The following is a 15,527-nucleotide window of genomic DNA, read 5'->3' as shown; positions in this document are numbered from 1 at the left end:
AGGTGTAGGTATCCCCCACTATATACCGCCGTGTTAGACATCCCCACTATATACCGGTGTGTGTATCCCCCATATATATGTGTGTATCCCCCACTATATACACCGTGTACGGTATGGGGTATATAGAGTGTATCCCCCACTATATACACAGTACGGTGTAGTGTGTGTATCCCCCACTATATACCGCCGTGTTAGGTGTGTGTATCCCCCACTATATACCGCCGTGTTAGATATCATAGGTGTGTGTATCCCCCACTATATACCGCCGTGTTAGGTGTGTGTATCCCCCACTATATACCGCCGTGTTAGATATTATAGGTGTGTGTATCCCCCACTATATACCGCCGTGTTAGGTGTGTGTATCCCCCCACTATATACCGCCGTGTTAGGTGTGTGTATCCCCCACTATATACCGCCGTGTTAGATATTATAGGTGTGTGTATCCCCCACTATATACCGCCGTGTTAGATATTATAGGTGTGTGTATCCCCCACTATATACCGCCGTGTTAGATATTATAGGTGTGTGTATCCCCCACTATATACCGCCGTGTTAGATATTATAGGTGTGTGTATCCCCCACTATATACCGCCGTGTTAGATATTATAGGTGTGTGTATCCCCCACTATATACCGCCGTGTTAGGTGTGTGTATCCCCCACTATATACCGCCGTGTTAGGTGTGTGTATAGAGATATATATACCGTGTGGTGTGTGTATCCCCTCTATATACACCGTGTTAGATATTATAGGTGTGTGTATCCCCCACCGCCGTGTTAGATACATAGGTGTGTGTATCCCCACTATATACCGCCGTGTTAGATATGTGTGTGTATCCCCACTACCGCCGTGTTATACATATACCGTACGTGTATTATAGGTGTGTGTATCCCCCACTATATACCGCCGTGTTATGTGTGTGTATCCCCCACTATATACCGCCGTGTTAGGTGTGTGTATATCCCCACTATATACACAGTACGTGTTAGATGGGGTGTTAGATATCATAGAGATATCCCCACTACATACACAGTACGGTTAGATAATAGGTGTTAGATATTATAGTGTGTGTATCCCCCACTATATACACGCCGTGTTAGGTGTGTATAGAGATATCCCCACTATATATCCCCACTATATACCGCCGTGTTAGTATTATACGTGTGTATCCCCACTACGGGGTACGGGGAGATATCCCCACTATATACAAAGTACGGTTACGGGGTACCCCACTATATACAAAGTACGGTTACGGGGTTATAGGTGTGTGTATCCCCCACTATATACACAGTACGGCAGAGATATCCCCACTACATACACAGTACGGTACGGGGTAATAGAGATATCCCCACTACATACACAGTACGGTATGGGGTTATAGAGATATCCCAACTACATACACAGTACGGGGTAATAGAGATATCCCCTCTTTATACACAGTACGGTACAGGGTAATAGAGATATCCCCACTATATACAAAGTACGGCACGGGGTAATAGAGATATCCCCACTACATACACAGTACGGTACGGGGTAATAGAGATATCCCCTCTACTGACACAGTACGGTACGAGATAATAGAGAGATCCCCACTACATACACAGTACGGTACGGGGTAATAGAATTATCCCCACTACATACACAGTACGGTACGGGGTAATAGAGATATCCCGGCAACTTACACAGTACGGTACGGGGTAATAGAGATATCCCCACTACATACACAGTACGGTACGGGGCAATAGAGATATCCCGGCAACTTACACAGTACGGTACGGGGTATTAGAGATATCCCCACTACATACACAGTACGGTACGGGGTAATAGAGATATCCCCACTACATACACAGTACGGTACGGGGTAATAGAGATATCCCCACTACTACACAGTACGGTACGGGGTAATAGAGATATCCCCACTACATACACAGTACGGTACGGGGTAATAGAGATATCCCCACTACATACACAGTACGGTACGGGGTAATAGAGATATCCCGGCAACTTACACAGTACGGTACGGGGTATTAGAGATATCCCCACTACATACACAGTACGGTACGGGGTAATAGAGATATCCCCTCTTTATACACAGTACGGTACGGGGTATTAGAGATATCCCTATTAAATACCTAGAGTACAGGTGATCTCCATTGGATTTTAATGTAAGTACTGTTTGGTTATCGAAGATATTCCCACACTATTCCTATACGGGTTAAAACAAGACCATTTATCGAATACAAGCTCCGACAAGGCAGTATAATGAAAGGTTAGACCTACCTGATAGTTGTTCTGTCCATGACTTCATACAATCCACTTCCTCCAAATGTTGTAGTCACATGAAACAAACTATACCGGACTCGGCTTTATCCTTGGTCTATTCAACAACGGTCACTACAGTTCCACTAGTCAAGCTCAGCAACAGTTATCATATGTAGTGTCTGGTGGTCCACACAACCATGTGTGGCTTCACTTCCTAGGTAGCTGACTGTAATCACTGGGACTTAGATTTACAAAGCATTTGACTTCGTTATTGGTGGTGTTTTGTCTGGATAAGCAGGTCAAGACTGGGCTGGTCCTCCTAGGATAACATTGGCGGTGTGGATCCCTTCAAGGAGACTTGGTGGTAGTGACATTCCAGCAGCCTTCGCGCTAACAAGCTTCCCAACACGACCGGCAATCGATCGAACGTAGAAATGCGAACAAAAGCATGTACCAATATTGAACCGCCCAGATGTGGCTGCTCCACGTCGATCGATAACCAGAGGGCCTCTTCCACAGTTAAATGACGGTTTTCGCTGTTCCATTTAATTTTAAAGAAATCCAATGTATCTATAGATATTGGTTCCAGAATAGAAATGGCCTCACGACAAATCAAAGGCAATGCATACAGTGACTACATGTTTCCAGGATTCTGTTCGTTTTCAAGAAAACAGATAAATTAAAGAAAGAATGGTAGCGTCAGCAGTGCTACATCGAATCCACAAACCGTTTTTCGTGGATATTTTGATGTCGCGAGGTAACAATTCAGAATTTTTTTTAGAAGTCTTTGATTCTTTTACAGAAGGGACTGTTCTTATTCGAAAACCTATACCTGTATATCGATTTTTAAGACAATTTAGGATTATTTTGGTCAAGTTAGTAATGAAAGCGAAAAGTGTGTCCGGGTTCTTTAAATGGACTGACAACAAGTGTTTTGCAAGGCAATGCAATAGCAAAAGTTCTGTCATTTCTGCAAATAATTATGTAATATTGGACATTAGATCATATTCAAAATAAAACACTTGTTTTCTGTACATGTGTATTACATAGCAAATTCGTGTTCGTGTAATCAAAGAAAGTGACGTCATCGGCCATGTGGTGGCCTTTCGACAGGTCGGAAAGAGAGCACATTCTGTAAATCTTGTGAAAATCAGATTTGAGAGAAAAAGAACATGTATTTGGAGATATGTGGGACATTTTCCGATGCCATCATGTATTTATATGTTAACAAAATATATAGAAAATATTCATACTCCTTTGTACCCAATACGGCTGAACGTGACTTAACAAATGCAGGAAATGACAAACATCTCCAATTTGCCAGCATTGAAGGGAAATGTTTTACCGTCTACGGTGGTCTTACTGTGTATTTTAGTGCTGTGTGGGAAACAATTGTAAAGTCAGAGATTCTCCCCAAACAGAGCCAAAGTTTCTATTTATTTATTTGAATCCCACTTGACATGTCATGATCTTTCCCCACAAATCAGTTTCCTAGATCCAGTTAACATTATCAGTGACAATTTACTCGGTTTGATAATAATAATACTAAATTTATTCAGGACAAATATGTACAGATTTGTATATATCTTTAACGTATCAGCTAGTTATCATTATTAATAAAGACAAAAGTACATATATCCTAGGATTTCCAAAAAAAAAGCGGTAAAACGCTTATTTTCATTGGGGTCCTTAAAATGGATTTACAAATGTATTTCCCTCAATAATATACATAATAACTATCATGATTCTCTTGCATTTTGTTTTGAAAGTGACGTTTCACTTGGGTTTTGAACTTTTGAACTTTTAAGCTTTTTTGATAAACTTTTAATATAATCTATATGGAAGATTTTGAATTCCATTCTTTTGTGCCTGTAAAGTAGAATGTTGTAGATTCTTTACCTGTGCCTATTTTGAACATTCAAAATAAACCTTTTTACTTTGTTTTGTGCTACCTGTAATTTATATCTTAGTTTTTTGACAACTCTTCATACCAACCAGCACACGCATAGTCGAAATGACAAAGAATCAATGCCGACCAAAGAGTTTTTCTCGATCTATACGATAGACATTGCTCATTTTTGTAGAGAAATTTTAGTCGCTGATCTACTTTTTTATCAATTGAATCTACTATTTCTTCACCTGATAGCAAATCGATAACGTCTATACCAAGATATTTTATACACTTCATAACTTCAATGCCATGTTTATTGGACAATATTTTAAAATTCATAGTGTAACTTTATCCAATTTTCTTTTTGGGCCAAAAATACTTATATTTATATAATAAGGTATGTTCGGCGAGAGTGCGTCCTTTCGTTAATTAATTGAAGTAAATTGTATAATGCACTGTAATATAGTATATCTGTACATTACAAGTTATCGTATTACATGATGCCAATCAAGCCATCTTAACATTTCTTCCAACTGCGATGTCTTGTGTGTCACCTATCTAAGTAATATTATATATTATCTTATATGTTTTAAAAGTAAAATACCTTATATCGCCAAATAATATATTATATCTTGTATTATACATGCTATATGAGATATATTATACGGAAGTTAACTAATGTATATTAAAGGTATTTTGTTGAATATCTGTTTAAGATGTTTTATAGAATAGAGATGTCTTACATTTTGTATATCGTATATGAAATATGTTGTATAACTGAAATCTCGTTTCTGTATGACATATATTACGTGGAATGATATCTCGAGGCACTAGAAAGGAAAACTGAAGCCAAGAAACATTTGAAGCGATTAGGAATATCCGCTCAATTTCGAGAAAAAATATACTGGTTCGTCAGAACGTATTATTGGTCATATAGAACCATAAACGAAGCCCTCTTTCAAAGTGTTGGTACACTACCATCATACTTTCAACTACCTTGTGACAGTGCTCGAGAAGTTTTATAGTTTGACACAATTTCGTATTTTATATAAGACCAGGGACGTATAATACAGATCTGTATTATACGTCACTGATAAGATTAGATTCAACATTATATGAGATATCTCATAGTATCTTTCATAAAAATATTCTCTATAGAAAATTAATAGATAAATCTTATATGATATTTTGAATGATACATAGTATATTTATAGCACATAAGATATCTGATCCATGTGATGTATTTTAATTCCTTATGTGATATGTAATTGGACGCTACTGATGCTCGTTAGTTTAGGCCTACCTCTTGATTCCATCGTTGTTTACCGTGTACCCATTAGGGAACGTGACATAGGGCTAACGTTACATGTAACTTACTGGGATTGACCATGATCTACACGACGGGTATCGTCAATGAAGCAGAAGGCGCGTAAGCTTCCAAAGCACATGGTCGTATTCCCGTTGTCCTTTTTCAGAAGTCTCCATATAAATCTTTCTTTTAGTGATAATTCCCCTAGTTTTATTGAATTTGTCGAGTTGGGATTATGATACTGAAGACAGGTTGTTTTTTGTTGTATATGACAAGCCATCTTAACATTTTGATGCCAAGATTTTGCCAAAGTAAGAACGTTGTCCCTTGCAATTATCATATACAATGTGAAGGGAGGTAACTAGTAGTTTAAAATGAACTTGCGAAAGAAAGTCCATGCGAATGCGCCCTCCGTATTCACACTTCCGGATAATAGTGACTGTCAAAACAAATCTCTAGAAAAATCTTCAGTTACGTGGGACAAGCTGACGGAAACAGTGGCGAGGGTTTCGTTCCAAGTTTTACAGAAATCACACAATTGTAATGGCATCTTACTTTGATGAGCATGATTGTGAGCCGTTAAAAGACGGAGAACAACCAAATCACATGTTACACATGGCGAGGTAGGCCTAATGATCACTGATCAGCTGATGAGACCTGTGACGGGGTTACACAATGTGACCAGAACAGTAAGTCAGCTGATGATACCTGTGACTGTGGGTAACACAATGTGACCACAACAGTAAGTCAGCTGAAGATACCTGTGACTGGGTTAGCACAATGTGACCTGAACATAAAATCAGCTGATGATATCGGTGACTGGGATTAACACAATGTGACAAGAACAATAAGTCAGCTGATGATACAAATGTACCTGTGACTGTGGGTAACGCAATGTGACTAGAACATAAAGTCAGCTAATGATACGTGTGACTGTGGGTAACACAATGTGACCAGAACAGTAAGTCAGCTGATGATACCTGTGACTGGATTAACACAATGTGACCTGAACATAAAATCAGCTGATGATACCTGTGAGGGGGGGATAACTCAATGTGACAAGAACATAAAGTCAGCTGATGAGACCTGTGACTGGGGGTAACACAATATGACTAGAACAAATAGATACCTGTAACTAACAGGTGAAAATGATCGGATGGCAAAGAGCTGATACTCAACTGAGGTAGCATGCTTCTTTGGCCCAGTTGGTATGGCTGTTGATTGTCATGCTAGAGACCTGGGTTCAATTCTGGACGGGAATGTATTTTTCCCATTCTTAATAAACAACAGGAATTGGACCAGGTCTCCACCCTGAATATCCACACGGTGACACCTTCCCTAACTACTTAAGGAGAATGATAATGATTACCTGAGTAACAGATTGTATTTAACACTATGTACATTACAAGCCACTCTAAGATATTTGTTTTACAATATCTGTCTATATGTATATATGATCCCTACTTTTTAGTTTTTATTACAATTTAAGTAAGTTTACTTATTGTGTTTCAGATTACTGCTGGACAGTGGACTAGCAGCTGAATGGGATCTAGAATATGGCAGGTAACTTAAAAGGGAGAATGATATAACATCAACAGATATCAAAACTTTAAGTATGCTTGGACATTGACAGACCAAAACCTCTTAAAGTTTATTTCATTGTCATGAAGTTTTATTTTTTCAAGAAGCTCCAGATTTCTTTTTAAGTTCATTTAATTTTCAAAATGTACTTATATTAGAAAGGATTTTTAAATAGTTGAATTTAAAGAAGAGAGTTGGGAGAGTTGAGGCATCCAATGCAATGATCAGTATGAATTACAAAGGAGAGCTGGTTCTATGTTATGCAAATGTACATTTATATTGACACAGAATTTTTGGAGGAGATGGCAAAACTCCACCTGCATCAAAGAAAATTGTGGAATCACTGCCTACGCATATAGTGACACCTACAGAGGCAGGTAAGCCAAGGTGACAAACCTCTAATAGTTCACATACTGCAGTCACGCCTGTTAAAAAAACCCAGGAAAGTAATTTGCTTGGTATAAACATCAATATTTCTGGCAAGAATGTAGTATAATCAGAAGCAAGATTGAGGCAAGGTAATCAAATTTCTGAGTTCCTCACTTGTGGCAGATACATTTTGGGTAGCATAGGTCAGATCCAGGCCTCAAATTTAAGGCTTTTAACTAGCTATTTGCAAGTAGAAATCCAAGAACTGCAAGTAGAAAAAATAATGACTTGCATTTTTCAGCAAGTGGATTCATCAGATGCAAACTGTGAGTGCCTGTCTATTCCTAACATTTCACAGAATTAAATTGTTTTGAGTTTTGATTTTCAAAGTGTAAATATTTGGACAAAGCAGTTCTTCTATAATGTTGATATATATTGGATGAAGCAAGGTAATACGTTATAAATCACAAAACAAAACACATTATTTGAACATGGAGATTTACGATAATAGCAAGTGAAAAGTCATTTTAACAAGTACAAATTTAAGGCACTTGCTGTTTTCAGCAAGTGACAAAAAAAGTTAAATTTGAGACCTGAGATCTACCAAAAAGTCATACCCAGCTGATTGTCTAAATTAAATACAAGCACCATTGTATAATAATGGTGGCCGAATTGAGAACATGGAGTCCTGAGAGTTACCTTTGACATATAGAGGATAAGTTAGTATCCATTAGGAAAATCCCATAAACCCATTATGTGTATTTTTATTGTTGTGTTTTAGCCCTTGAACGGAAATGTCCTGTGTGCTTGGGTCTGTTTGATGAGGAAGACGAAGTTAAAGAAATACCATGCAGTCACAAGTTCCACTCCAAGTGTATACTGCCCTGGCTAGATAAGGTGACATTTTTATACAGCCCAACATTTCTGTACCTGTGATAGATCAACTAATCAACTTATTGTTTCTGATTGCAAATAACATAATCATTATCAGTTTTCAATCAACCAAAACTTTTAAGACATAAAGTTCGATGAGATACACTGATAATACTTTCAGATAGGTGAGTTATGGTACAATAACTGGATGATATCAGTAAATATATAATTACAGGTAAACAGTTGTCCTATGTGTCGTCATGAATTGCCTACAGATGATCCTGATTATGAAGCATACAAAAAACACAAGGTAAGTTTACTTATCTAGACTTCTAACGTCCCTTCCCATCTTCTGCTTCTCACAATCTACCTGGTTTCTTTATCTTGCTCAAAATAAGTTAGGATTCCAAACAATGATATATAAATAACAATTTAAACACTGCTTGAGATCCAAATGCAAGGGGCTGCAATAGCTCAATGAGTTAGAGCATTGACTTCTGTAGTCTCGGATAAAGAACTGAGGTGTGTGATTTGACACTCAATACTGATAGCGGCTTGTGCTTCACAGGTGGCTGAAAAATGGGCTTGTCTATGCATTCATGTTTATGTCCTTGGGCAAGACACTTTACCCTAATATCCACTGGATGACATGTGATGAGCCTCTCCTATGTTGTTTAGTGAGGTAGCCACCAGCTACTACAAGAAGACAACTGCCTCAACATGCAGTGATCTGAGCCATGTAGATTTTTTTACAGTTGCTTTAAAGATCTTGACAACATTAATCCACAAATACCAGAACACAGACAAGATTTTTGATGGCAATAATTCTTCATGTTATGCCTCAAGATAATTTTTTGGTAAAAGATCAACAGTGTCAATAATTTGAGAGTTATAGAAGGATAGGACTCTGATAGGTAAACATTTGATAGGCAACCCTATTCCTTCCACATCTACATCTTTTTCTTTTCAAAAATTTAAAGGCTATCTTCCTGTAATCTTTTTCAAAAGATTTTCGTTCAAGTTTATAAAAATCTAAATCTCTTTGAATAGCAGCCAATTATTTTGAAGAACATATTTCAAGACATTTTATCAGAACTGAAAATTAATTTCATGGTCTTATTAAGAAAAAGTTTTTTATTCTGAAAATACATTTTTTCTCAAAATTTCTTAATTTTAGAAGATGATTTATAACCAGCAATTTGACTAAATACATGAGAAGCATCATTACATTATGAGGATGGTCCTATAAAGAAAAGGGGAGTCCTTCAAGGTTTTTCTTTGACTTATATAGGATATGGTAATATTCATTAGAAAAGTCCGATAGGTCCATTGTGTAAAATGCATTTAAACCAATATTATCAAGTGATTTGTTTTTTGTTTTAAGAAATCATGAAAGTAATTAAAATGTCTACATATACTAACCAGATAGGAAGATGTATTCTGTCAGCATCAACTTTAATTGTCCAGTATGTATTTCTGTTAATGGTAAGTATGATGTTTCGGATATTTTGAGAAAATCCCAAAATTTGTTTTCTGATATTTTTCAGGCCAGAGCAAAACAACGAGAATATGAAATGGAAGAGCTGCATAATTCCATGTTTGGATAAGATTATCACAGGGCTGAAGAAATGAGATTTAGAGGGAACTTGGTGGAAAATGATGGATGTTTTTGTCACGAAACCTTATTGGATATCTTGGTTGTTACACAGTCTGCAATGCTGAATGGAACACTTGAGTTGACACAAACTTGAATGTTTTCTTTGAGGAAAATGTCTGGTACTGTTTCAGTCTTGGGTCAAAATTTTGTAATGATGGACAGAAATTAGTTTACAAGCCAAGATATTCTTCAGAAAATGAGGATAGGTGCACATCCTTACAGTGACAGATGAACTTTGATAAGTGTGATTGTGTAAGGTGAAAGGACGTTATTTATTTATTCTCTATTAGAAATGCTGTTGATCTTTTTTTGTTAACATCAGGATTTAATCATTTTTCGATGCAGTCTGGTATTTACCTATTATCCTCAAAATAACTTTATCAAGAGCAGAAACAAACATTCCCAGTATCAAAAAATATGGACAGGATAGAATTATAATCATGGACAGGATAGGGTTATAATCATGGACAGGATAGGGTTATAATCATGGACAGGATAGGATTATAATCATGAACGAGATAGAGTTATAATCATGGAGAGGTATTTCTGTTCATTAAAATCAGATATCCCTGGAGTTAAAAGGAAATCTGCAGATAAATAGTTGTAGGTTGTGAATATTTTATTGCAAATAAAATGTTTTATCTGTCTATTCATGAATGTGTCTCATGGTTTTATTTTCTCTATTATGTGTCTCTCCTTGAGGCAGTGACACTGTATCGAATTGAGCTGGATTTACATTGCATGTTTCGTCCTAAAGCTAATGACATTTGCCCTGCCAGAATACATTTCCTCATCTTTTACCCTAAATAAATGTAATTTTTTATGAAAGATTTGACTCAATTGTTCAGGGACAAGATATTACAGTAAGATTGATGGAGTTGTACTTTTTATACGCTCGTCAAAAGACATAGACATAGGTTTCCTTGTCTGGGCCATAACTTTGCGAGTTCAGTCTATTATCACCATACTTCATACACATTTATATCTCAAGGTGACAAAGTGTCGCGTATAAAAATTGCCCACCTCGCATGCATAGTTTCCGAGTTATTCCCCCTTAGTTGATTTTTCGTAGACTTCCTTTGTCCATGCTCTCTGGTTTACGTTTATGTCATTGAACCCATGTACATGTTTTTGTTGAATAGTTTTGGATGGGCGTATATTGTTCCGCCCTATGGTACTCTTGTTCTGATTAGTTTTAATAAGGAGGAGGGAAGGTTCTCAATACAGGACAAGTGTTAATCTCTGAAACAGTTGAGATCTCCATATAACCATATATAGCAAAGATAGGCATCAAGAGCTGAACATATTCATGATGTAAGAACTGGCCTTTGAGTGTGACTCCGTCCCTCTGTACTTAATTTCTGGGTTATGTCTTTGAAAACATATATCATGATGGGCATCAAGAGATAAACACAATCATGAAGTAGGAACTGGCTCTTGGGTCTGGCTCCACCCCTTGAGACAAAGTTTCTGGGTTATATCTGTGAAGCAGTTCAGATCTCCACAACAAAACCATAGATAACATGCAGGGACACAGCAGCACCACAGCAACATTTGCAGTTTAATTTTAGAGCATTAATCTTTTTGAAAATGTTCAATTTTTTTGTTTGATAAAAATCATTTCAAAAACATCAGGTAAATGCATTGAAATCTAGTAAATTATAGGTGTTCAGTCTTATTCAGGTGCTATCTTGATATCTCCCCTCTGGACAACATACACAACTGTGAAGGTAGCCCTGAGATCATTTTTGTATACAGCAAAGAAAGAACATAATACAAATCCTTGGGATGTACCAGAGGTCATTTGGAGTCCAGCTTGATTGTTCTGGTCAATTACATTTAGCTGAACAAGGTTCGAATTTCATGTAGATGTCTGATTGAGAATTTCTTAACTTCATATGTAGGATGTATACATATATATATGTTACAGGTTGGCTATATCATGTTCAAATAAAGACACAAAACCTATAGAGAGTTCTGACCATAGTTTACTGTCGAACTGAAAGAGTATGAACTCTGTGAATATACAAAAATAAAACAACACAACTACACACCACATCAACATCAGACAAATATGACTAAAAACATATTAGTATGGAACATCATCATCATTTAAATAAAATATAAGATAATTGATTACTAGCAAGTAACTCTATACAATATAGTTATATCACTATGAACTATGTCCAGGTAAGTACCGACATACAGTTTATTGAATGAATAATAGATACAATACAGGTATGAACAGTGTATTTATAATAAATACATTATGTATAAATAAACTGGCTAAATTACCTGTGTGTGGCACAAAGTTCGTCTACATTTTGATATTGACGATGGTTAGTTAAAGTCTGCAAATTACAAATGAAACATATAACTTATGAATACAAATGAATAGACTGTAATTCTGATGAAAATATCAGAATATATATTTAGATAAATGACATTCAAGCAGATCCAGATAGATTAATTTGAAATCATGCAACATCATTAAGATATGAAAATACAGGTAAGTATAACAATTGGTGGGAGTGTGGTAGGCATTAAAACAAATATAAAATTACTTCACTGGTTCGCAGGTATTTCACGATTACTGTTACCAAAGCGTCCGATCCATCGGTCGGTCAGTCAAACAATGGCCGGAACTTACAAAACAGCATGAAATCAAAAGAACCAATAAAATAAGGCATAAGACTGTGACATAGGACAAAATTTAACTGACCAATGACCACACGACACTTTATAAAAAAGTGATGATGAGAATAACCACTTAAGTATACAAATGACTTATTAACACAATACAGTATAGATGTAAGCTAATAAACAAGATTTAACAATTACGGAGACAATATAATTCACATTATATTAAAATCGACCTTGCCACATTTAGTTGAAACATTATTTCATTCAATATTTAACAATTTAACATATACATATGACATTTGTGGGATTGTAAAGAAATTTTAGAACTTAAGCTTTCTGAAACTCTATGTTTTTAGATTTTCAACCATTTTCAGCAATTTCTACCACAGTTATAGGCCTTTCTTGATTTAGAAACCATGTAAAATTTGGTTACCGCACCATAATTATAGAATGCCGCAATAGAATTAAATAATAGTTTGTTTGTATGTTGAAAGGACACGTCAAAATTTGTATCTACTTACAGACCAGACATTGTGTATGGAGATATGAACATAGATATTCATACATCTGCCTGTGAAATATTAAGAGAAAGTTTACCAGACTATGCACAAGTAAAATCACCAAATCACATCAGTGGATGAACATTAGACAAAGTAACTGTAAAATAGACTATCCGATACCTGAAAATGAAGTCTTCCCCTCATACCTTACAGACCATACCTCAGTGTATCTTGCATACCAACAGTCACAATTGCTGCACAGTTTAAAACAAGTATAAGTTTTTAATTTCCATAATACACTGGACTTGTGTTTTCATGTTGCTTTAACTCCTTGTTTTTAAAAGTCTGTATTAGGTTTCTTCTACTGCTGTCAGTGGTGTTTCCCTACACTCTTTTGGTATCAACTTAAATCCTGAAAAATATTCCATAATGTGGGACATCCATGTCCAATGAACACTGACAAAAAGGAGATAAAAATTGTTGTGGAGAGATATTATCAGGTGAAAATGTGATTATAATTTCTTGCAGAGAGGACATGTCTTCATAATAAAAACCCTTTAAACATTTGTTCTCCATATATGTTGTGTACTCTGATAACCATTAACAGAGTTATGTTCCTCATTGTAGCCCTTGAAAATCAGCTTTCAGTCACCATACTCAAAAGCAGGGACGTAGATATCTTACATCCCTGTTAAAAGCAAGGATTTTAATAAAAACAATTCCACAATTTTTTATTTCTTTTTCAAATGAATATTTTTCTGATAAAAATCTCGTGGCGTGTGATTATATGGTAACCAGTTCAATTTCTGAAAACAAAATTATTTGAACAATAGATATTTTCACTGAGTTAACCCCCTGTGAATGAAACGGATTGGAGCCTAAGTGGTCTGAACTTCGTGTCCACCTCTGTATAAACTTGTTTGAAAATTTATTTTCTTTTACCAAAGTGATTTTTTATTTATTTCAACTGTTTTCTCGATGAACATTATCTCATCAACCAATACATACCTACTCGGTAATTTTTAAAATAACTAATAGAACTTTTCTAAGAGGAATTAACCCAGTATTATATGACATAAAAATAACACGTCATCAAAGGACACAATTTTAAGGCCATTCTCTTAAAATATGATTGTTAAAAGTTTCAATTTCCTCCATTTCGGTAAATTCAAATCCATTTCGGTAGAAAAAAAACCCAACCGCGTTAATACGCTAGTGATTGTTTCTATTACGTGCGCACAACATAGTTACTAAAAAAACACTCATCTTTTATCACGTGCTGATGCAATAGAAAGAAAAAAAAATATATATATATATACACTTAATGTTCTCTCTAAACATTCGTAATTAACCGTGAACCTTGTCGACTTTCGCATATTTTGTGAGGCTTCGAAATTATGTCAGTCTACTTTCATTTCGTAATCACGTGGGAGCAATGTAGCCGGAAGTGGTCCTACACAACATGTACAGTTGGCAAGATGATAGCTGACTACAGCGCTACAGTCCAGACAATTCTGGGAACTTTGTTAACATGGGGACTCACAGCAGCCGGAGCAGGGTTGGTGTTTGTGTTTCAGAGCAATCAGGTATGTCGTTGTGTCTGAAATCGTAACAGGTGTGGATGCTGTACAGGTGTGTTAACAATACACTACGTATCCTGTTCTATTGAATAATGCCACGGACACCTAATCGATCAATATTTGCCCTTTTGTTATGAGTTTGACACGTAAGTTTGGTTAATCTAAATAGGTTGTGAAAACTGGAGTAAATTATGGCAGATATCTCAAAAAATATATGCAGCCCTTTACGCATAGCAAATCCCTTAATTAGCAGCATATGTATTTATAATTTTCTTGTTACTTGGCAGCAGTACATAAAACCCAGAAACTTTGACAGCTCTATGAGAAATCTGAGCATTTAGTAAAGTGATGCAAGTAGGGACATTACTCAAACTCACTCTTTATCTCATACGAAACTGCCACATACATGTAACCAGGGACCTGATGTAACTTACAAATAGTAAAAAGATAAACAAATCTATTTATTCTATCAACTCTCAACTGCTTGTAAGGGGTTTTGATGGAATGCCACGCTGTGCAGATCTGTCGAATATTTATCATATAATCAGCTGAATAATTTATCATTACCCTGTAGTCAACTAAATGTCTTATTTATCATTACAGGGCTGTGAGGCAAACAGCCTTGACCTACTTTTGTATTATTTTAGTACAAATACATATTGTGCTTGTATACAATGTATGTAAATACTTAACATGACAAATTCACAGGGATCTAGATATGCTGATATGTTTTTACAGAAGTAGGACCAGTAAAAGTGAAATGTTTTATCATCTGATTAGATACATGTACAATAAATTATAATTGTATCTTCTATTTTCACTTTCCTTTTCTAGGTTCTACTCTCGACTTAAGTGTCAACATT

General features: G+C 36.0%; 2 protein-coding genes across 2 annotated transcripts in view; both read left to right on the top strand.

Moving 5' to 3' along the window:
- The first annotated feature begins 5,903 nt into the window (after positions 1 to 5,903).
- Positions 5,904 to 10,594, top strand: LOC132545684 (E3 ubiquitin-protein ligase RNF181-like). Its single transcript, XM_060209374.1, has 6 exons — positions 5,904 to 6,084; positions 6,974 to 7,024; positions 7,331 to 7,419; positions 8,193 to 8,308; positions 8,520 to 8,594; positions 9,832 to 10,594. The coding sequence occupies exons 1-6, from the start codon at positions 6,005 to 6,007 to the stop codon at positions 9,889 to 9,891; spliced, it is 471 nt and encodes a 156-aa protein (XP_060065357.1). The 5' UTR covers positions 5,904 to 6,004; the 3' UTR covers positions 9,892 to 10,594.
- Positions 10,595 to 14,544: 3,950 nt separating this feature from the next.
- LOC132545687 (zinc transporter ZIP11-like) overlaps positions 14,545 to 15,527 on the top strand; it is a 28,020-nt gene continuing 27,037 nt past the window's right edge. Inside the window, exon 1 of the mRNA XM_060209376.1 lies at positions 14,545 to 14,670. Coding sequence (XP_060065359.1) covers positions 14,563 to 14,670 — 108 coding nt within the window. The 5' untranslated portion in view covers positions 14,545 to 14,562. The remainder of the gene's footprint in view (positions 14,671 to 15,527) is intronic.

Source organism: Ylistrum balloti, unplaced genomic scaffold, assembly GCF_031769215.1.
Source record: "Ylistrum balloti isolate Yb309-2 unplaced genomic scaffold, AGI_CSIRO_Ybal_v1 Utg369852, whole genome shotgun sequence".
Taxonomy (NCBI): domain Eukaryota; kingdom Metazoa; phylum Mollusca; class Bivalvia; order Pectinida; family Pectinidae; genus Ylistrum; species Ylistrum balloti.
The sequence above is the reverse complement of the archived record's forward strand: the minus strand, read 5'-3'. Positions and strand labels throughout refer to the sequence as shown.

Bases quoted from the DNA above. Each gene is read 5' to 3' on its own strand.
- LOC132545684 (XM_060209374.1), top strand. From the start codon at position 6,005: ATGGCATCTTACTTTGATGAGCATGATTGTGAGCCGTTAAAAGACGGA. The intron at 7,025-7,330 runs GTAACTTAAAAG...ATATTGACACAG, and splicing joins TGGGATCTAGAATATGGCAG to AATTTTTGGAGGAGATGGCA. The intron at 7,420-8,192 runs GTAAGCCAAGGT...GTTGTGTTTTAG, and splicing joins AGTGACACCTACAGAGGCAG to CCCTTGAACGGAAATGTCCT.